The following is a 22163-nucleotide window of genomic DNA, read 5'->3' as shown; positions in this document are numbered from 1 at the left end:
TCCAAATTTTCAGAACCAACTTGACCACGTTTTTATTTTAACGCTCGTTATATTGAACTATAGTTTTCGAAAGTTTTATCACTTTTTGTTTGTAATTGACATTTTTACAGCAACTTAAAAAAATTGACGTTTTATACCGTTTTTTCAATCTCACGGCTTTGTTATTGCAAATTTCGTAATCGGACCACCGCCATTTTGTAGCTATTTTTATTACGAACAAAATCATGTCCTAAGCAATTTTTCGACAAAGTCATCCCGCTGAGTTATTTAAAGAAAACTACTAAAAAAAATTTTTTCACGATTAAATTGTTAACAACTTTTTTTCCTGATAAAATACTTTGTCAGCAAATTAGCCTGTTATTGTACTCATAATTTAAAGTATTCCTGTGTAGTTATTTCCGAGTTATCAAGAAAATGTCACCAACAGTAACATTTCGGCCTCTGCCGACTGGAGTAATTACAAATATCATCAGATATATAGATTATACACGCCACACCCTGTATAAGCGTGTGATACCTTAAATATAGTGAAAAAAGTCAGAGAAGATTGTTGATTGCATGGACAATGTTTAGAAAAATGCATTATAAATCTTCATGGAATCTCCGATGATGAGGTTATTTCTTATCCATTGAACAGGTATACAAAGCAATACTGTGTTCTGCTAATGTTGGCAGCCGTTATCAGTAAGAACACGTATTACAGTACATTAGCATACAAGCTTTTTACAGATAAGGCCCCGCATGAAATATGGCGAGGAAAGCAAGGCGAATAATACGCAAATATTATTATTACCCGGGGTAATTGCGACATAAATTGCTCTGAATGCATTCGAATGTTGACGTAGAGAGTATCCTGGTCGCCGGTTTGAGCGTAATATCCAACAATTAAAAGAATTAAAAGCCCTGGAACTGTGTACGGTTTTTAGAAATAATCATACCCCGAGCGAGTATAACTTCGAGATTAAGTCATAAATTATAATGTGTATCTGGTTTATTATTCATACGATTCTATCGGGAAATTTATGCAAGGGTCTAAATTATTTCTAGTTTTGCTCTTTTATAAAATTGACGGAATTAAAAACGATGGAAACTCGATGAAAGCGGTCCGCGTGTTTCAGTTGTTCTGGAAATTCAGTGTCTGAACTTTACAGACGGTTTAAAATTATGTAACTTTGAAATAGACGATTTGAAATCGTCTAGAATTATTTATTTTCGCTAATACAGGGTGAGTCAGTTTTTTGTAGTAGGATTTTTTCAGTTGATAGAGAATCATTTTTTAATAAGAACAGTTCCTATAAACGTAGGTCTTAGAACGCTTCGTTTGTGAGATATAGGGTGTTGAAAACAAACTTTTTTTAAGAATTTTTCTTAATATCTCTAAAAGACCAACATATATTGAACACATTAGTTATGGTGAATAAAACAAATATATAATTAATAAATAATTTTTAAATTTCTTAATCAATTCTGAACAAAACAGCTCCCTACCAATTTTTTATAAAATTAACGATTTTTGGTTAAATTCATTTGGCATGAAACTATTCCAACGATATTGGTAATACATTTGTAATAAGAAAAATATGATGTACCCTGAAAATCAACAAAAACGATTAAATGTCATAACGTTGACATAAGAACGCAAACATTGTGTAACGTGTGTGTCAATTAGTTCTTTTTTTAAGTTCTGTGTTTGTTTTTTTCATGCCAAATTTCAGTTTAATATCTGTTGGTCTTTTAGAGATATTAAGAAAAATTCTTAAAAATGTTTGTTTTCTACACCCTATATCTCACAAACGAAGTGTTCTAAGATCTACGTTTATAGGAACTTTTCTTATCAAAAAATGATTTTCTATCAACTATTAAAATCCTACTACAAAAAACTGACTCACCCTGTATACTGAATCAATGGAATGTATCGTTTAAGTTATGATACATTTTTTGGCTAGAAGACTTCTTCGTAATTTGACTCAAAATCGAATTTTCTATTTGTATTGATTCAGTAATATCATTGTATAAATAAGTTTACTTATACAAAGGTAATATGTACAGAAAATGTTACTTTGTCATTAAATACACTAGGCACATAATTCAAGGGATATTAAAAAAATCTCAAAATTCTGTAACTTGGAGGGAAATGGTCGTAGAGAGTATATATATAAAAAAAAGGAAATTTAAGCTTCAAGTGTTTAGTTTTCGGATCTGGAGTGTAAAATTTTTTAGCATCAGCAATTTTTCATTAATCATAAGAAAATCAATGAAAAAAAAAATTGCAAATTTTTGCTCTTCAAAAAATTTTTTTTATAATTTCGTCATAAAGGTCTGTTAGATAATTTAATTATCTTCAATTTGAGCGGTTCCGGAGCCTTGTACGTTTATTTGTCGCCGTTATCGTCGATCAAAGCAAAAAAATCATTTTTGACTTTGGCAATCAATTACTCGGGAAATAATGGTCGTATAGAAAATCCAAGCAGGGTTTTGAAAACTGGAAAGCATTCTCTATAAGTCGTAATTGTTGATTTTTAATAAAAAAAATTTTTCGAAGTGAAAATGTTGGTTAGAAAACGTGGCATTACTTTGCAAATAAATCAATGAAAAAACTAAGGATATTTGACTGTAACTTTTCAACATCAAAGTGTCCGAAAGAAAACCTGATAATTTCAAAACGCTGCGATTTTTTTTTTTCTTAGTGACCGGAATGTATAAATTTGTCGTTTTTGCTGAGTTTCTAATTTTTCCCTTTTTATTCAATTTTTTAACTTAAAAACGTTTTTTTAGCAATAATCCATATTTTCTTCATCAAAAAAGATTCATGATTCTAAAAAAGATGAAAAAAATTATCTTTTTCAATTTTTTTTTACGTATCTTCACAAACGTCAAAAAAGTTTGGTTTATTTGACGTTGACGCTGATCTCTGGTACGGACAGACGTATCCATTAATACCTGAACCCAGTTGGTAACCATTGACTGCCGAAAGGTACATCGCCGAAATCCTTGAACCACACTTCCTGCCCATGCGTACAAGCATGGGAAATCGTTTCATTCTCTTGTAAAATAATGCTCGTCTTCATAAAAAAAATATTTTTTGATTTTTTTTTTATCAAAAACCAATAATGACGACTTTGTAGTTTTCAAAATCCTGTTTGGATTTTCTGTACGACCATTATTTCCCGAGTAACTAATTGCCAAAGTCAAAAATGATTTTTTTTTATTGACGATAACTCAGTGTCGTGCACTAAAAGAATTTTAATATGAAATTACAAAAAAAAAAATTGAAGTCCATAAGCCTTTTTAAAGAAAAGCAAAAATTTTCAAAAAAAATTTAAACTCCAGATCCGCAAACTAGACACTTGAAGCTCCTCTTCCTTTATTCCCTCCAAGTTTGAAAATCACCCAAAATTTTGGGATTTTTTTAATATCCCTTGATTTATGTGTCTATTGTATAATTCATAGACCATTTGCACAGCCATATCTATCCAACACTTAACATGTAGTGAAACCCAATAGTATTAGTTTTAAGAAACATTTAAAGTTGGTCGATTTTTGACACATCATATTCTCACCAAGCCCAAACTGTTCAAATCATCAGCGTACAGCAAAAAGGACATTAAAATTATTTGCGACATCATTAATGAAAAGGTTAAATAACACTGGGCCAAGTACCTAACCCTGAGGCGCGCCTGAAAGATACGACTCCAACAAGTGTAAAGTTACAAACAAATCCCAAGAAAGTAAAACTGTCCAAATGCGTATTTAGTTTGATGTATTTCCACTCTGCTGCTGAATATTATCTTTTATTACTCTTATACACCGTAACTACCGTGAAAGCACGATCATTTAATCATTATGAAAGTCGTTTAGACTGAATTAGACACACAGTAGAGTAGATGGACAGAAATAGCTGTCCCAAACCCGTTACGGATCATAAATTGGCGGTCCGCAGCCAGGTGTTGAACTCGTCTACGGATACGCTACGGTAGCGGTTGAAGAAGGACTGGTCGTTGTTAATTGGTCGAGGCAGTGGTGCTTTTAAATTGAAAGCGTATTACACTGCTGTTACTTCAAACTGTTATGGAGCGGACGTAACTACGTATCGCGTGTAATTGTAGTTTGCGTTGTATTTCTATAAATTTTAAAACTGTGCGAATGCCAAATGATTGTTTGGAAAACAAAGATTTATTGTTTGTATAATAATGTATGTTGATTTCGCCAGGAAATGTAAAATAAATTGTATTCCACTAAATAAACTTTAGTTTTGTTGGTTTTCAATGGATGTCAATAGAAAAGGTTTTGGCTTTCAGACTCTGAACTGTGGATTCTGCAGAATTTAATATTTTTAATGTTATGTCAGGTATACATACAGGGTGTCTCCCGGTGACGGCCCATTAGAATTATTTCAGAGACTAGTTCGATTTGAATTTTGAAAATTTGGGATACCGGGTTTTCGGGCATACCCTTCTCAATTAAAATAATGGCGTCCACGTACCACTTCCGGTTATACAGGAAGTCGCCATCAACTTGCTTATTTTAAATGGGACACCCTATATATTATTGCGATTTCCGATTCTACGTGTTATTTTAGGTGAACTTTTATGAAGTTTCCCTATTCCTAAAATTAACCGTTTTCGAGATATTTAATTTTTTTTCAAAAAAATGGAGAGAAACAGTGACTGGCCTCAAACCATGTGTATTTTATAGTAAGAAAGATAAAGCAGCAATATTTATAGGGAGGATAGCTAGCCCCTAGGCTTTCCATCCATACTTTCAAAGTGGCTTAATTGCATACAGGGTGCTAGAAATTTAATGCCGAGTTTAGTTAACTTCAAACCTTCATAAGTCGGTTTTTTTTAAATGGAACACCCTGCATGTTTTTCTATATTCTGATACACAATTTTAATCTCTTTCGAACGGTATCAGGGTTCCCTATACCAATCTCTTCTAGTTTTTACGTTATGTACTATTTTTTGTGTTATCACCTAAAATCATGCAATTTCTTGCGAGGATAGCTGTGGAATTTTTAGCAAAACGAAGAAAATAAGAGTGACACAATATTAGAAATTTAAAATGTACAGATTTTTAAATTTAAAGAAACAAAAACGATATTTTTGATATTTTTTATAGACGGGCATAATGCGATGTGGATTTCAAAAATGTAATTATCTCAGTTTGTCACAAAACTGCACATACGGTCTTTTTCCAAAATAGGGCAGTGTAGGTCTGTCAAACTCTCAAAAAAATAGAAAATATTGAAGAAAAGTGACAATTTCTATTTACTAATTGACCTGTTTCAGCGAATTTTTAAAATTTCAAAAAAAATATGTATTTTGTTCCATCACACTGTATTTATGATGGGCTTAGCTTTCGATTATCAACATTCATTTCAATTATTAACTCAAGAAGAGATTTTGTTATATGTCTTATTTAAAAAAAAAATTAATTGCGATGTTCTGGTTCATTATGAGGCAAGCATTTGAATTAGGTACATTAAAAAACACTATTTGTTTTTATAAGAAGGGATTAAAAGTTAATTTAAACCTAAATATGTCACTCTTAGGGTTGAATTTACTTTTGAAATTAGGATCACTATCCACGGAGTGCAAAAAAGTTAAGCGATACGTAATAACCCAGTGTCATATCTACCACGGTATGTCGTGAAGACATCAAATTATTTCCTAATGGCATACTCGGAGATAACCATTCCTCCGCATTTATAACGTCGCAATTACGTTTTACGAGGTGTTAAATGCGTCGAGGTATATTCTATTAACTTCCTTTGATTAGAAGCCACATAAACAGCGACTGTCGAGAAGTTATCATCCGGCCAGGATCTCGCAGGAAACTCTCCGTATCCTTTGCAGTATTTACGATCTAGTTGCCCCATTAATTGGGATCTACGTTCACCACGCATGAATTCGATAAGAAATTAACGATTAAAAGGCCTCTTGGTATCGCGCGTATCATCGGGTAGGTAGTATCTAAGCGAACTTAGAGATGGCATAAATTAAACGTTAAAATTCTGTGGGAAACACTTTTAGCGAATGATTTATTGAAGAGCAGTAACGTATCCAGCACGAATATGTTTTAACGTAATATTGATCTTATTGTGTTAGTCATTTCTAAATTTAAGGAAATTGTATATACCATGATTATAAATTCAAACCAGTACAAAAACTCAGGAGATGGAGAACGAAGGATGATGGGATTTTGATGGTTTCAGGGAAAGATAAGGAAAATTATTTGGAGCGATGAAATTGCGTTCACAAATAACGGCATATTTAATACAAAAAATAAGCATTATTATGCCATAGAAAATCCAAATTTGGTTCAAAAGACCAGCCACCAAATTAGATTTTCCCAACATTTGGTGTGGAATATTAAATGACCGTATAATAGGACCGTTTCTTATTGATGGTAACTTTACTTCTCAGAAGTATTTAGATATTTTAAGGATAGAAATGCAGAATGCATTAGATAATCTTCCCTTATAGGGCCTCATAATTCTACAATGGTATCCCAATATTTAAATCGACGCTTTTCAAATAATGGGATTGGCACTCATGCACCTGTAGCTTGGCCTCCACGGTCTCCATGCCTCAACCCTTTAGATTTTTTTCTGTGGGTTTGTCTAAAAAATAAAATTTAGTTCCTGTGAAAATATGGAAGACTTAGGGAGAGTTTTTGCTGCATTTAGGACTATTTCGCCACAAAGTATTCAAAACGCTGTAGAAAAAATTAGAGGACTGAGCTTTGTCTGCACGAGAATGGACGACACTGAAGTATTTATGTAGAATTTGTAGAATATTTGTGTATTTTGTTTTATTGAATATTGATTTTTGTTTTACGTTAAGAACAACTAGATTACTTTACTTTTTTAAATAAATTATCGATTTCTTAAATTTTCTGGTTATTCTTCAAATAAAATTGTAGTGTTATACATTGATGTGTTCGTAATTTTATCCTCTATCTGTTACTGTCAAAATCTAATATTTGGCGCCCATAAGAAAAAAAAACAATTGAATGTTGCATAACTGAAACTAGAGGCCGTAGAAATTTTCTTTCGACGAAAATGAATTCTTCGTATCTTCCCAGCACCTTTCAGCTCTTTCTGTTGTGAAATAAAGACGCTAGATGGCATTTTCTAGAATTGCTATTTTCAGTTTTTTCAAAATATTTCAGGAACGGCAGCAGATATCTTTGATCTGTTTAGTTTATTTCAATGAACCTGAAAAAGCGCAACTTTTTTCTAATTTGAGTCATCCTGAATACCTTACGGATTCCCAGATGCCAATGGTGAGCCATGAAAAACGGACCACCCTGTAGATTATTAGCAACTTTCTGCGTGAAAGTTAACCTTCCCAATATATTATGTGAATTTTCAGGGATTACTAGGTTTCAATGTCCAAAAGCCATTTCAAATGCATAGGTAAATACACTGCTAAATAGCAGGCCTCGGGCTCTTTTCATATATTACTATGTTTTTTCCAATCACGAAGAATTCACATCGGCATGCCATATGCTCCGTCCGCATTTTTTTTTCCGTGATATAGATTGGGTCAATTAAACTTATGCAAATAATACATGAGCGATGATGTGAAAGTTCGTTTCATTGAATTTTTGCTATGGCTGTATTCAAAAACAGGAATAAGGACCGTTTTATCGCATCCTTAATTGGGTACAATTTAAATTTTAGGATCTAGTGAAGTTCGGATAAATTATTTTGTGGTTCATGAACTCTAAGACACTTTCATAAAAATTGTGTGCTTGTAAGTCAGTCAGTTATTTTGATTATTTTTACATTGTGAAGTTTATTACCAACAAATTATAGATTTTCTAAAATATGCGTGTGAAATTACTTGTAAAATTACAAGAAATTGTTTTCAGTGTAGCCTGTGGCTTCAGATTCATATACCGGGTGTCCCAAAATTCGCGCAAGATTTGGATTTTGCGTTATTTGTGCCGACGAAAAATAAAAAGCAGCATGAAGAGTTATTAAAAATGGAGCGCTAAACAAAAAAAAATCATCGGACAATGCAATAATCAGCCAATAACAGTTAATTGTGCTCGCTATCGTCACATGACAATCCAGTTTTTTGTGCCTAAATTGCAAGGTATGGATGTAGACGACATGGAGTTGCAACAACCCGATGCCACATCCCATACAGTCCGAGAAATAATTCAATACTGTTTGAGTAATTTCCTGGTCGTGTAATTTCCCGTTTTGGTCGCTCAGATCATGCGATTTAACTCCGTTGGATTTTTCTTGAGGTTCTTTTTGAAGTCTAAGGTTTATGCGAGGAAACCCACAACCACCCACTTCTTGGAGGACGACGAAATTAAGCCCCATATAGGTATGCGAAACAGTCCTGGAAATTTTCAACAAAAGAATGCGTACACTAAAAAAATTTCACTCAAATTTCAGTCAATTTTACTCAATGATGTATCAATTTCTGTCCACACAAGATTGAGTGAAATTTTCACTATTACTATGAATACATCAGAAATAAGTGAGTTTTACTCAAATCCGAGTTACTGCTAACTATCAGTTGAGCGACTTTTGACTACATTCTGAGTATATAAAACCAATTTAGAGTTGACTTTTTCTTTAATATGATTTAAATTTAACTGTTATTGAGTTATTTTCTACTCAAACTTAGTTTTTAGTTAACTAAGTATTGAGTGCAAAAATAAATCATTTATAAAATGATTTATTAGGATACTTCGCGGGGTCTCGTCCTGCCTGGCTGAGACCCGCCAGCTCAGACCCACCGCCGTCGTCTGTTCTCCTGGCGATCACGCTTTTCTGTAGCATCTAACGGGACCATATCAACTGTGGTCGAGATTACAGAAGCGATATGTAAGTGGCGCCATCTTCACGGCGCCATTTAAATTACTCGAAATTAATATATTGCTTTCACTCACGCCGATTTTTTTACAGTGTACTTACTATACCTAAGTACTGTATATTTTATGAATAAAAAAAATATATAATTTTTATATAAAAAATCTGTGTTTTCTATGTCTTCCGGCAAAAATTGGTCAGTCCTGAAATTGTAAATAACAGTCCTTGAAAACAGTATATATTAATCCACTGCGAATTCGTTTTAATATCCATATTTATTAATATCGAAATTAAAAATCCTTGTAAGCTATATTATGGGATATGCGGCTGCTTTATTGAAATATTAAATGAATTTCAATAAACCTTTACAGTTTAATTTTAAACATATTGCTGCCTTTGAAACTAAATCATTCCATTTAATTTGGAAAACGCGAAATATCGCTTCTCGTTTTAATGAAATATGAAGTTTCGTGTAATAATTTATGTTAACCACACGACGTGTTTGCAATACGGCTCAATTCAATTTGAAATATGATCAAAACTCGAATTACGCGCAGTTATGTTTCATGTCAGTGAAACGATAATAATTAAAATATTAGATATTAACGACAAACTAATTGGCTGAATGGTCGCCGAGTTCCAAACGAATTTTGTACGGTTTGTGGACTTTTTAATAACCGCAATTTAACGCGATTTTATTCATTAAACAGTGGCTCGATGTATGCTGTACCGCTAGAGCTGTATAGACGCCGGAGAACGTCTGCCATATGCTGTAATTATTTAGAAATAATTAATACCAGCCTTTAATTACAGCCGTATTACATGGTGTGCCACGCTTGATAAGATCTGCGAGATATGCGCCCAACGAGACGATCGCGAACTTTATTGGTCATGAAATTACTTGTTAAATTCAGAAAAAGCGTCGACAATTTCTAATTCTCCCTTTTTCACCCAAAATTAAAAACTATATTAAAAAATACCGTCAGTAATTGTTTCAGAAATTTAAAAATGTCCTTATACCCTTAGAAAAGAATTTGCCTGCGGCACAATATAAAAAATATTCCACCGGTATGTGTCTGGTGGTTTCAATGCTGGTTGATATAGTACGTTGTTGTCACTTACTTGGTGAGCGTCTCCAGCGATGAGGTGTATATCGTGCCCCCCACGTCGATATGGACGGGGGCGGTGTACCTGGAGGCCGCCGCCACGCAGGGGATGCCCGTGATTTTGTTGTAGTTGACCGCTGGCGGAGTGGGCGACGACGAGTTGGACATGGTGGGGGAGGTGGCGGGCGAGCTGCTGGGCGACATCATCCTGAAACAGGATAATAAGATTTAACAAATAGCAACTTCAAAGTAAACACTGGATAATAGCGTATTATATACAAGGTCCGTGAGTGATTCGTACATGGCGCAAACGCCAGGGTCGGATTCAGGAATCAGCGTATAATTTTGTAGCATTCAAGTAACAAATGAGAATAAATATTTCAATAACCAAATAATAATACAGAACTGTCACGATACTTTGAAAAACCACATAAGTTACATTAGTAAACGTTCAATTGTTTTTGTTAAAGGTAAATTTAATACATGGAGGGTTAAAAGTGATACTCTACCTTCTGGAATTGGGCACTGAAATAGTACATTTAATCCTGCATAGTGAAAACAAATTATAAAACCCTCAAGTGATTTGAAAAAGTATTTTTTCCATGCAGTATGATATTTGCTTTGATAAACCATCAGTTGAATGTTTTATAGGAGAGGAAACGGATGGTAATAAAAAATTAAACACTTTTAATTTTGAAATCTTGGTTAGAATTATTAAATTTAAACGCGCAAAGTGAGTATCCAAATACGTGCTTATTTTAAGTGTTTTGTAAAACTTAAACAGCTTATCTAAATGTTTACTAGGATCTTCTATTTACTAATCGATTACCACCTCGACAGATAACGCCAGTTCATAATTTTGAACACGAATTACATATAAGTTATACGAGCTCTAAATAATTATGCTATTGATGCTAATGGGTATGTTGTTAAGTAATTAAAGTACCTACACTGTAAAAATATTACAACATATTTGGTCCGTGTGGGGAAAGGGTGTAATTTACCCTATGATTTTTTTTTAATTTAACAAATATACTTGTAGTAATGTAGACTGTAATAAATAAATTATATTTTAAGCAACATCGTAAGTGACATCACATTTACTCTTACAAAAAATATAGTTTTTATACGTAGGTACCTACCTACTTATAAAAACACATTGAAATGCATCACATTTACAAATCGTAGGAGTTATTCATTTTTCGTGGCTGAAAACATACATAAGGTATTGAATTTTCGAAACCGAGAGAGCTGCACTAACCTTTGGACATAGCAATCGCAACGAAGACAAAAAGAATATCAATAATTCCATTGGACATAAAATTTCAGTAAAGTCGGCGACAGAGACAGCCATAACAGTACCTTGCTAAAAAAAAGTTGTCAAACAAGCGCGTCACCTAAGATAAACGACAAAACGACACAGTGTACATGTCTTATATACGCAATAAATTTTTATGGTCTCTTTCAATCTTACACTTTCACTGCTTCATAACAATTGGCCCCGGACCAAGAGCCCTGTTCCACAATAAGAATTTAAAAAAATACAGGCAACTGGCCATTCCATCCAGATGTTGCGTCGTTCACAGCTTTCGCCTTTATCTAACGACGAGTCTGCGTTAGGAACGGCACAAGGGGCGCAAACTTTCTCTCTGGCGTACCGCAAAATGTATGGTCCTGGTTGAACCCTAAAGGATGAAAATGAAATAATACCAAGTCTAGGTAGCGGAAAACGTTTACTTTGCACGAAAACTGTGATTTGTCGATTAATATAATTTTAACCACATGTATACGCTTGAACCGTCTGAGCCTGTATATGTAAAAAATCGCTCGCATCCGCCAATTTCGAGATGGCTATTGAGAGCGAATATTTGCGATTGGAAACAGGAGGAAAACATTTTACGTAACAAAATTAAGCGAAAGGCTCAGTCACGTGGAAGATGCAGGATGTGCTCTTCTTGTTTGATTTTGATTACCTACCAGAGCAATGTGTGTTTAATTAAAGTTTTACACATGAAGAGGTACCAAAAATCCAACCCGATTTTATGGAGATTGGAAATCCAATTAGAAATCCAATTGGGAATCCAATTTTTAATCGTTAGTATCATATCGTTAGTAAATCGTTATACCATATCATTATTCCATATTGTTGATAAATAGTTATAGCATAGATATTATGCACATGCACACGTACCTACCTTTCGAAATAATTAAAATTCTGTATTTTACCTTTCTGCTTTCCTAACAATTCCCTAAAAATGTTTATTATCCTATCAATATTTTTAGAAACGCAATGTAATAATTATACAGGGTGTCCCAAAAGTGACGCCCGTCCTTTTGGGATTTGATTAAGGAGACAAAAATGAATTGAAAATCAAGAGTGGAAAATTTTCATTATCACTATTCAACATTGAGGCATGAACTCTTTGTAGCATCTCTTGGTCTGTTAACGCGACAGCAGTGAATATACCGACTATAAATCTTTTCTTTTAAATAAGCCCAAAAGAAAAATCTAGGGGATTCAGCACTGGTGATCCAGGAGGCCTTGGTCCTTCTGTTCCAATCCATCTGTCTCGGAAGTTTTGATTCAGATAATTTTATATTCGTAAACTATAATGTGATGGAGCTCCATCATGTTAAAACCAATAATTTAGTCTAACTTCTAACGGAACGTCATGCAGCAATGGCAATGATAAGTTTTCATTTAAAAACATACAGCTGCAGCAAATACAGCTTTGAACTACATAAGTATTTAATAACCCAGTCCAAATGTTTATTTTTAGTTTTTTGAATAATTTTTTGAATAATCGGAAAATTTTCCACTCTTGATTTTCGATTCGTTTTTGTCCCTTTAATCAAAACCTATAAGGACGGGCGTCACTTTTGTTACTAAGTATTTGACACCAGTCGATTTCATCCAGGCAATAGAATTTATAGACTTTCTTGTCCTTCTAAAGCCTGTATCAGACAATGCAATTCTGTTGCAGGTATTTGGTTGCCGCGATAGAATCCATGAAATTTTTCTTATCAGACTTTGCAGTTTTTTCTCGGCAACTGGATTGCATGAATTAGAACATGCTCTATTCCGTGCAACAAAATTGCATGGATTCTAGTTACTTTTATGAAGATTTGTTTATTACCAACCTAGCTGTTGTCGGCTGTTGGTCGTGGCTGTTGTTAGTAACACCGTTGAAGCCACTATTAAAGCTATACAGCAATTTACTTCTAAATTTTCATCTATTGCAAGGTTTTGCTTGAATAAAAAATTGTTTACAAGATATATACAAAAAATTTTACATGTTAACAATGCACAGTTGGTAACGCTGCTGCAAACTAAACAAATTGCAGCGAATCTGTCCCATTGGGTGATAATAAGCATGCAATTTTATACCCGCAATTTTGTCGCTGCAACTAAATTGCATCGTGTACCTAATACAGGCTTAAAGGTCTTAAACAAAGGACTATCGGTCATAATTCAATAACAGCGTTTCATTTAGCAAGATTCAGATCAGACATGCAATGACTTCGTTCGTTTTTTACCCGTCTGGAAGGATTTCTTTCCATCTGGGTCCGGACTGTATCAAATGCTAGGAGATTTCAACGAGGCGTTACGCTAGAAACGTCTAGGAACCGCACGGTTGCTCGTAGTTATGGTATCCTGTTACTGGGGATTCTTAATGTTACGTCACCGGCTTGCCAATAGCCGGTGTGGGGGGACTGAGGATGTGTTCGAGTTGTAATAGATTTCGTGGCGTGCCAAGCGGAACGATAATTCGAACCGAAGCGGTTCGGCACTAGGAAGTCGACTATGTTCTGCGTTGTGTCGCTATGAGAAATAACTGAATTTTCGGAATGTTTACTCACCGAGGAAACGATTTTATTGGGAGAAATACAGTTGAAATATAAAAGAAATGCTGAAACAGGTCAATTAGTAAATAGAAATTGTCACTTTTCAGCAATAATTTTGGGACAAAGTGTATATTTTTATTATTAAGGTCAATTGTTTGTATTTGGAAATTTAAAGATTTATTGGAGTTAATTTAAGCTTCAAAAAAAATATATTTGTATATAACAGACCATTATATAAAAAATGCATGTGAACATATTGTTTAGTAGGAGTTTCCCTGACTTCGAGGAAACTGATAAATAAAATGAACTAATTACAGTATCTAGGTAGGTATGTATATTTGAATAAATTAGTACTTTTAAGTAGATTTACATTTAGTAGACACACATTTAACCTAGACTATAATCAGAAAAACAAAAGTGTTTTATTCATTATGTGGGAAAATCTTACTGACGAGGATACATTTTATTTTAAAAACATAGGTACTTTTTTCGGTATGGAATTTTTGGTTAATTCATAAAAACAACCCTTGAACGATACTTTTAGCGTAAGAGTAATTTAATTAAATCATTTTTAATTCTTTTATTGGTGGTAGAATGCTCAAATACAGAGAAAAAACTAAAAGAGGATATCCTCCGATTTTTTGTTATTGATATAACGACTTTAGAGGTAATTAATTTTAGTTTCCAAGGCCTCCTGTGCTTATTTAAAAGTGAAGTAAAAAATAAATTTGAACTCAATAGTTGCTAGTTATTTAATTTTGACGAGAAATATCTTTGTCGTATAAATCTAATATATTGTTATAAAAACCGATACAAAAGATTATAATGGCTACTGTGATTTTGTATAAGGATAATGGCTTGAATTTCAGACCCATATAATTATGAATTGTGTTGTATTTGTAGCAAATTATAGTTGACGAACAACTTTTAGGGCACATATAGGGTGTTAAAGTTAATAAAAACTATTTTTTTCAAATATCTCAAAACTACTTTTCGGATAAATCTTATTCGTGGGGTTAGATATCTTTTGTTTCTCTAGAATTTTCTCTCGAAGATGTTTTAGAAAAAAATTGAATTTGAATTAATTTCATGTCTACTAGGTAAAAAAGTTATAAGCATCATCCCATTTGACTCGAATTCTGAAAACTCATCCCTGAATTTGAAGATTCAGAAAAAAATAGATACCTACCACTCACAGCATCTGGCAATATGCTGAAGTTTGTAACTAGCTAAACGAGTTAGTGACGAACTTAAATTAGCTTATGATTTCAAAAAGCATTGTTTAAATATTCATTTAGCACAAGACCACGGTCCAACCTTGAGTTTTTTAGTACCATTTACGTTATTTACGGTGTGATCATTGGCTACCAAGTCGGTCTCATTAACATTCATTGACCACTTTATATACGTATTTTCTACGAAATAAATGTATCACGATAAAGTAGATCTTTATCTTTTAGTGAAAAAGGTTAAAAGGTGGAATATATTACTTTTTTAGTAATAGGATCTAAATGTCTGCATTAATTAGCTCTATAAAACTGTTTTGTTATTTTATCCACGCGGTGATGTCAAGGAAAAAATAAAGCTAATAATCCACTTTAAGGTTATTTTGAGCACAATTTATCTATACCCACGCGAATTTGCTTCTATTCGAATAATAGGAGTGATTGCTCGGAGCGCAATCAAATTAAAATTGTGTTCTCGAAGAAAAAAAACAGGTTTATGTTTATTTATGTCTTCGTAACAACAAGGTGATGCCTGTGCCTTGGGGTATATCGTCTCACTAATTTTTTTTATTGTTTCAACCCACGTAGGTGTGACTTCATGTTACGATCGCGTAATAAAATTATCTGTTCTGATGTATCATTAAGCATAGCGGAGTCATCTATTTTTGGCGCAGTATAAGTTTTTTCTTAGTTTATTTGGCTATTTTGACACCTGCAAAACAATAAACCCATAGGCTGAAAAGATCAGTCAAGCCAGTGGTCAGTAATTTTATCTCCTTCGCCTTAGCAATTAAATTTTGGTAATATCTCGAGCATAGACGCAATATTGTTCGTTGTAAACGAATTTTTATGACAGATTACGCTAAATTGACACTTGTGTACTTTGTAGTAGCATAAAGCTCATTCCTCAAGGTTCCAACTTGAGACTTACTGTTTCTTTATTTTATCAATGATCTGCTAAATATCTTGCGGCATTTTATATGGTTTCTATTTGGAGACGTGGAAAATATATAGAGAAATTCTTATAAATAATAGTTACTTATGGTACTAGTGCGTCACCAAGTGACTTATATGACGTAACACACGAGTGCCATACAAAATTTTATCCAACACTTTCATAGAATTCCGTTTTATTAATAAATAAAAGTAACTCAAAGTAGTCAATTGTCAGAAAAAGTAATTTAACGAAATTAATGTATTTTTAAATATTACAATGGATGTGTCAACTTAAATTGTGCCTTAAAGGGTTGTAAGTAAACAAACAATATGTTTTGAGTTGAAATCACGTTGAAATCCTAAAACCAAGACTGAAAAAATGGAAAATGTGGAAATTCCATCTGAAATTTTAGAGAAAGTTAATGCGGCTACTGCAGGCATCATTCCGGAGAAATCAAAATCTATATACAACAAAGAACTGAAGAAAATTCAAGATTGGAAAATCAAAGGGGTGAAAGGTGTAATTGAAGATGTCTTGCTGGCTTATTTTTTCAATTTAAGTGAGAAATTAGCTCCATCCACATTGTGGACTAAATATTCCATGTTGAAGTCAACTTTGAGAGTTTACAAGAACATTAAAATTTCTAAATTCGGAAGACTAGCGGCATTTCTAAAGTCTAAGCACAAACATTTTCAACCAAAAAAGTTCAAGGTTTTAGAAAGGGAAAGCAAAATTGATATTGCTAAAAAGATACAAGGGGTGCAGACTCCTGAAGCAAGCACAAGCAAAGGGGCAACCTGTTCTATCTTATCTTACCACAATCACAAAATGATTCCAATAATTACGGCTTTACCAAATGTTAATATTAATAAGTAGGTAGATTGTAAGTTTGTAGCATTTTAGGTTATTTGTTGACTTATTACTGTTTCAAATTGGTTTTCTAATAAAAACTAGAAAAATAAACCAAACATTATGACTTCTATAAGTCACTAGTGGGTTATAAGTCATAACTTACTAGTGATTTATGACTTATAACTCACTAGTGACTTATAGGCCACATTATTCCTTTAAAACCAAAGAAATTATAGTATCATGTTGGGTAAATAAATAAATATGTAATGCACTTGTGAAGCTCACGGATTTGTAACTAGAGAATAAAAAAGCCTCCGTTACTTTTTAGTTATTAAAATTCATGAAGCTTCAGATTGAGTATGCTTCATTGTAATACTGTATAAGCAACTTTGGATAGAATTAAGTTCATTAATTCGTATTATTTTATAACAGTAGTATGTGGTAGTTGCTTGTACATACAGGGTGTTGCATGACATAGTAGACAAACTTAAGAAACTTTAAAGGACCATAACTCGGTAACCATGGAGAATTTACCCCTTGTATATTATAACTTTCCTCATCATGACTTTAGGAACTTGTTATAAACGAATTAATTTCTTTTTATATATATTAGACTCAGTTTTGCTCAATTTCGCATTTAAACTAATAAATAAAATAAAAACCTAACCTAATGGACTTGACACTTTTCGATAACGGTAAAACTGGCCCAAAAATCGTATATTTGGCAGTACTGCGAAAATTTATAACTATTTAACGTCGTCGAATTGTCGTTTACGGAAAATTACTTGAGTTTCTAACCGCGACATCGACAAATCACACGCCACAAGCGGCACGGAATATTTGCATTAATTGCCTTATTAATTTTTAGACGTGGGGTCACGGAACAAGTCGCCCAGGCGCCTGACAACTGTTTAGCCAAGTGTGTCTAGATTGTGCTACCGGCATTTATTCTAGTTTCCGTTTGTTTCGCGGTCTAGATTTAAGTTTTCCGCGTATCTGTTTGTTTAATTGCCGAAAATGATGTTGCCATCCATTCAAAAGTGTGGTAAAGTAGACTATTAGCAAGTAATATTGCGCTTTGGTCAAGGAAGCCATGCAAAATTAGTGAAGGGTGGTTAACAAGGAAAGAAAACCAATACAAAAAATGAAGTGCCTGTCGATCTATTTCAACTACCTTTCATTAGTAATAAAAAATACTGTAATCGCGTTATATTTTAATAAAGTAAATGTATTATTACTATTATTATCTAATGTTGGCTGTCAAGTCTTAATAATAGTGAGAGTTACAAGTTATTGATACTTAAATAACACAAATTACTATGCTCAGTACCGTAAAATATGGTTTCCTATGGTTGTTTCGATTCCAGTCGTTTGCTGCTTGTCGTGCGGTTTTATAATAGAAAGTATCCGTACAGATCAAAACGCGCAGCGAATAAAAACAGAAAAATATCTTTAATAGAATATCTCCTTGAAATAACAGAGCTTTTTTAATTGGGGATAGTTTTCTACATCAACCAGTTGGATCTAAGTAAATCAGTGTCACGTTAAGGTATGTTTTTTTTTCGGCACCTACTAATTAGTTTATAGGGAACACGCAAACTCAAAAAGGGTCGGAACTGAAACAAAGATAAGATCGGATTCCATGAAACGAGTTCAGATTAATGTGATACGTGGTGCCTGATTAATTTGGAAGTGATAGGAAAAAGAAAAAAAAATAATTTAGGTGACAGGATTATGAAAAGGAATCCTCTTCCTTTCATTGAACATATTGATTGGCCAATTTAAACAATTTCTAATATAAAATTCAGGAGAAAATGTTTATATTTATTCATCTATACTTTTTTTCTGGTAAATTGAAATGTCTGCTGTGAATTTCGGCGGTACTGCTCCCGCCTTATGCCACTTTTGGGTTTGGCTAATACACCTACATCAGTTATTTCAATCTTTTTTGTGTTTTATAACCAGTTAAAATAACAATAGCTATTATTTTTCAAAGAGTATGAATTATATTTAGATCTAAAGGTCAATTTTGAAGCGATTATATCTCCATAATGTTGATTCTTCCAAAAATGTTCACCAACAGTTGGAAAACATATCCCCACTTTTTGCAGTTTCAATATAAAAAGCGATTTGACATTTGAAAGCAAAAAAAAATACTGATTCTAATTATCACACTTAAACCGAAATAGTCAGCGGAGCATGTAGATGAGAACAGCATCAACCATTACTGTACATGTCTAGCGGTTAACTATGTGCATTAAAAAAAAGTATTTGGATCAAATGAGCAGATACTTTTAAATGGAATTATTTACCGTAAATGTTATTTTATTATATTCAAATGTATATACATTCGTCAAACTATGTGAAATGTTTGCTGTTATCTATAATTTTTCTTAGAATTTATATTATTTGTAAATATATATAATTTAATTCAAATCTTTTATAGTTTTGAAATTTATTATCTCGGACCTTAACTACAGTATCTCTTACCTTAATCATAAACTGCAAATATATTTGTTTCAAAACTACCAGTTCCTTAAAATATATAAAATATTTAAAATTTAGTATTAATGTAGGAATTATTCAAGACAAATGTAGCATATTATAATCAAACTTATGTTTTCTTGAAAGAAAATTGTAGGTCACAGAATGGTGTAGGTGGGAAGTAGCACTATAGATGGAGCCACTTATGCTGTGTGTATATACATCTCCTTGTGAGTAACGACACTAAAGCAGCTGGATCGTTCTAACGACATTATGGTGAGGAGCATCGATAAGTCCGAACCTATCTATGTCTGGTTGGTTTTACTTACGAACGATGTTGTACTAGGTGTTGTGAGTTTGAAATTTATACCCAAATATATTCTTAAAATAAGACTAAAACTATTAAATTTTGTATTAAACAAACGATACATTCGACGGCGACTATTTAAATAGAACTGTATATTTTTAGAGGGCACGCAAATGACCTTCTTTTATTAAGCATCTAATGGCCTAAATGCTTCTATTTTAGAGAACATTAACCACAAATGTAAGCCGACTCTGTGCATCTTGTGCACGTGCACAGCCTCTTTATTTCAGAAACACCCTGTAAAGAGGGCGACAACAGTGGTTAACTTGTAAACTTTGCGAAAAACTGTTTTCAGCAGATCCCCACTCTGACGTATACTTGAAGTAATCTTCTTACATTCAAGAGTAAAAGAGGATCACGAATCACTGTGCCTCTAAATTACAGACAATTGAAAAACACTTCCAACAGTGGCCAACTGTTCTGTGATGCCCGCAACTTACAAAGTAAATAAACAGGACTTAAATTGTCTACCACGCTACTTAATATGTTGTAACTACGTCCATTATAATGAAAGGTGTAATTGCTTTGCATTCTACAGCTTGTCTTCTAGCAATAAATAGCAGCTTTCCTTTAAAAAAAAACGGCATGGCTCTAAGGTGCGAATTAAAACTATTCAATTGAAGTTTTATGACATGCATCGAGTGCGAACACCAATTATCATAATGTATACGGCATCATAACTGGGATAATAATGTTTTATGCCGCGGGCCCCGGGGTCGTATTATATAAAACAAATGTTTGCAGCGCTGGGTTGATATACTGTGCCGCAAGATCTGTGCGATATGGAATAATTATTTTGAGTGCTGGGAAATAAATTCTACTATGTTCTTCTTGGTTCAGTTCAGAAAAATGCCTTCAGTGTATTAAGCATCGCGCGTTAAAAATGCTACGTTGCCAAAGTTATATGTATGTATCTAACCTTTCTTAGAAATATATAAGCCTCATTTGAAACTAATAAAATTTAATTATGAATCAATTTATTTATTATTTCAGACATACTTCTCATATTTAAAAGAGAACATAGCTGGATAGACATCTATGTTTCTATAGTGAAGACATCAAGAAAACATCTTGGAGAATATATATATGAGTTTACGTTTATAACCTCAACGTACATTCTCTGCCAGACACGCCATTATCGCGAAAATTTCTGCTTCTGGGAACTCCCCCAGACTGCACTCTATCTGAGTCTGAGTCCATATATTCCTGCACCCGTCCCTCTGGTCATTTTGCAGCCATCTGTAAACCATACTAGGCTCCACCTTTCCAGGGTATTAAACTTTTCCTCCCATTTGCTTTGATCCTCTATTCGAGTCTCAAAAGGCTTGTGGAAGTGAAACCTTGGAACCATCTTGTCAGATACCATCCCAAAAGTTGGTTCCGACATAGATGTGTCTATAATCCTGGAATAGGAACTACCCCTCCAGTCGTTGTTATTCCTGAGTCGATATGCTGCTAGCCGCGCTTCTCTTTCCACCACTATATGCAGCAGTGGTAGATTTAGCATGACTTCTAGTGCAGCTGTCTGGGTCGATGCCATCGCCCCCGTTATACCTAAACAGGCCAATCTCTGAATTCTATTCAGTTTTTCCCTCGATGTGGTCTGTTGTGTTTTTTGCCACCATACCACAGCGCCGTAAAGAATCCTTGCGGAATATCTGACAGATTTGCAGCTGATTTATATCGAAAGCATTTTGAAATAAACTAGGCGGACTTTTACATGTTTAAGAATAGCTTCGTAAAGCAGAAATGAAATGGATATTATTAATTATATTATCACTTGTAGAAATGGGAAAAAGTTTTCATATCTATAATATATGCTTATAAAGACAGTAGATTTACTGAAAATGGTATCATTATCTAATTTCAACAAAGTCAAAACATTCTTACCTCATTTTTATCTGTGCACTTGGAAACATCGTCCTATTTGTTAAGTCTTTTGGTTCCTTGTCCACGTCATTCCGCGAATCAGTCTTTTTTCTGAAAAAAAAAAGGAAAATGAATCATAAATATAACACCATTGCTGACGTAAATTTTTTAACAATATGTGAAGGGAAAGACGATAAAAATAACTGCAGGCTCTGTTTTCCAGTGTGAAATTCGTATCAATCATATTAGCCGTGACTGACCATTTAAAGTTAGCAATTAAGAAATAAAGTGAGCTATTTAGAAACCAAATCATTAGCAAACGTCAAAATAACAGGCTAGTTGATTATACGTCAGTTTCTAGTAACCATGGATCAATTATTATAGGAATTTAGCATATGCTTGTAGATATAAAGAAAATGTAATAATAAATAATAGTTATTCATTTAACTAGGTACAAGATGTAATGCCGCGGCTGGTATTTTATACGACGAGGCGCAGCCGAGTTTATTAAAACAGCCAAGGCGTTAAATCCACTTTAAATGTAACACAATTCTGACTAAATCAACAGTGTTAATATTAATTCCTTGGAAAGTATTTGAGGTCCAGCTTGACATAAACATGTGTCAAAATAACAGAACAG

General features: G+C 33.5%; 1 protein-coding gene across 2 annotated transcripts in view; it reads right to left on the bottom strand.

Moving 5' to 3' along the window:
* The window catches only part of LOC108917374 (BTB/POZ domain-containing protein kctd15), a 64626-nt gene that overhangs the window by 25867 nt on the left and 16596 nt on the right, over positions 1-22163 (bottom strand). For both annotated transcript variants that reach the window (XM_018723929.1, XM_018723930.1), the window contains exons 2-3: positions 21545-21634; positions 9959-10150 (exon numbers count right to left, since the gene is read on the bottom strand). In XM_018723929.1, coding sequence (XP_018579445.1) covers positions 9959-10150; positions 21545-21634 — 282 coding nt within the window. The remainder of the gene's footprint in view (positions 1-9958; positions 10151-21544; positions 21635-22163) is intronic.

The sequence above is a fragment of the Anoplophora glabripennis genome, unplaced genomic scaffold, assembly GCF_000390285.2.
Source record: "Anoplophora glabripennis isolate ALB-LARVAE unplaced genomic scaffold, Agla_2.0 scaffold4, whole genome shotgun sequence".
Classification (NCBI taxonomy): domain Eukaryota; kingdom Metazoa; phylum Arthropoda; class Insecta; order Coleoptera; family Cerambycidae; genus Anoplophora; species Anoplophora glabripennis.
This window is presented reverse-complemented; position numbering and strand designations above follow the sequence as displayed.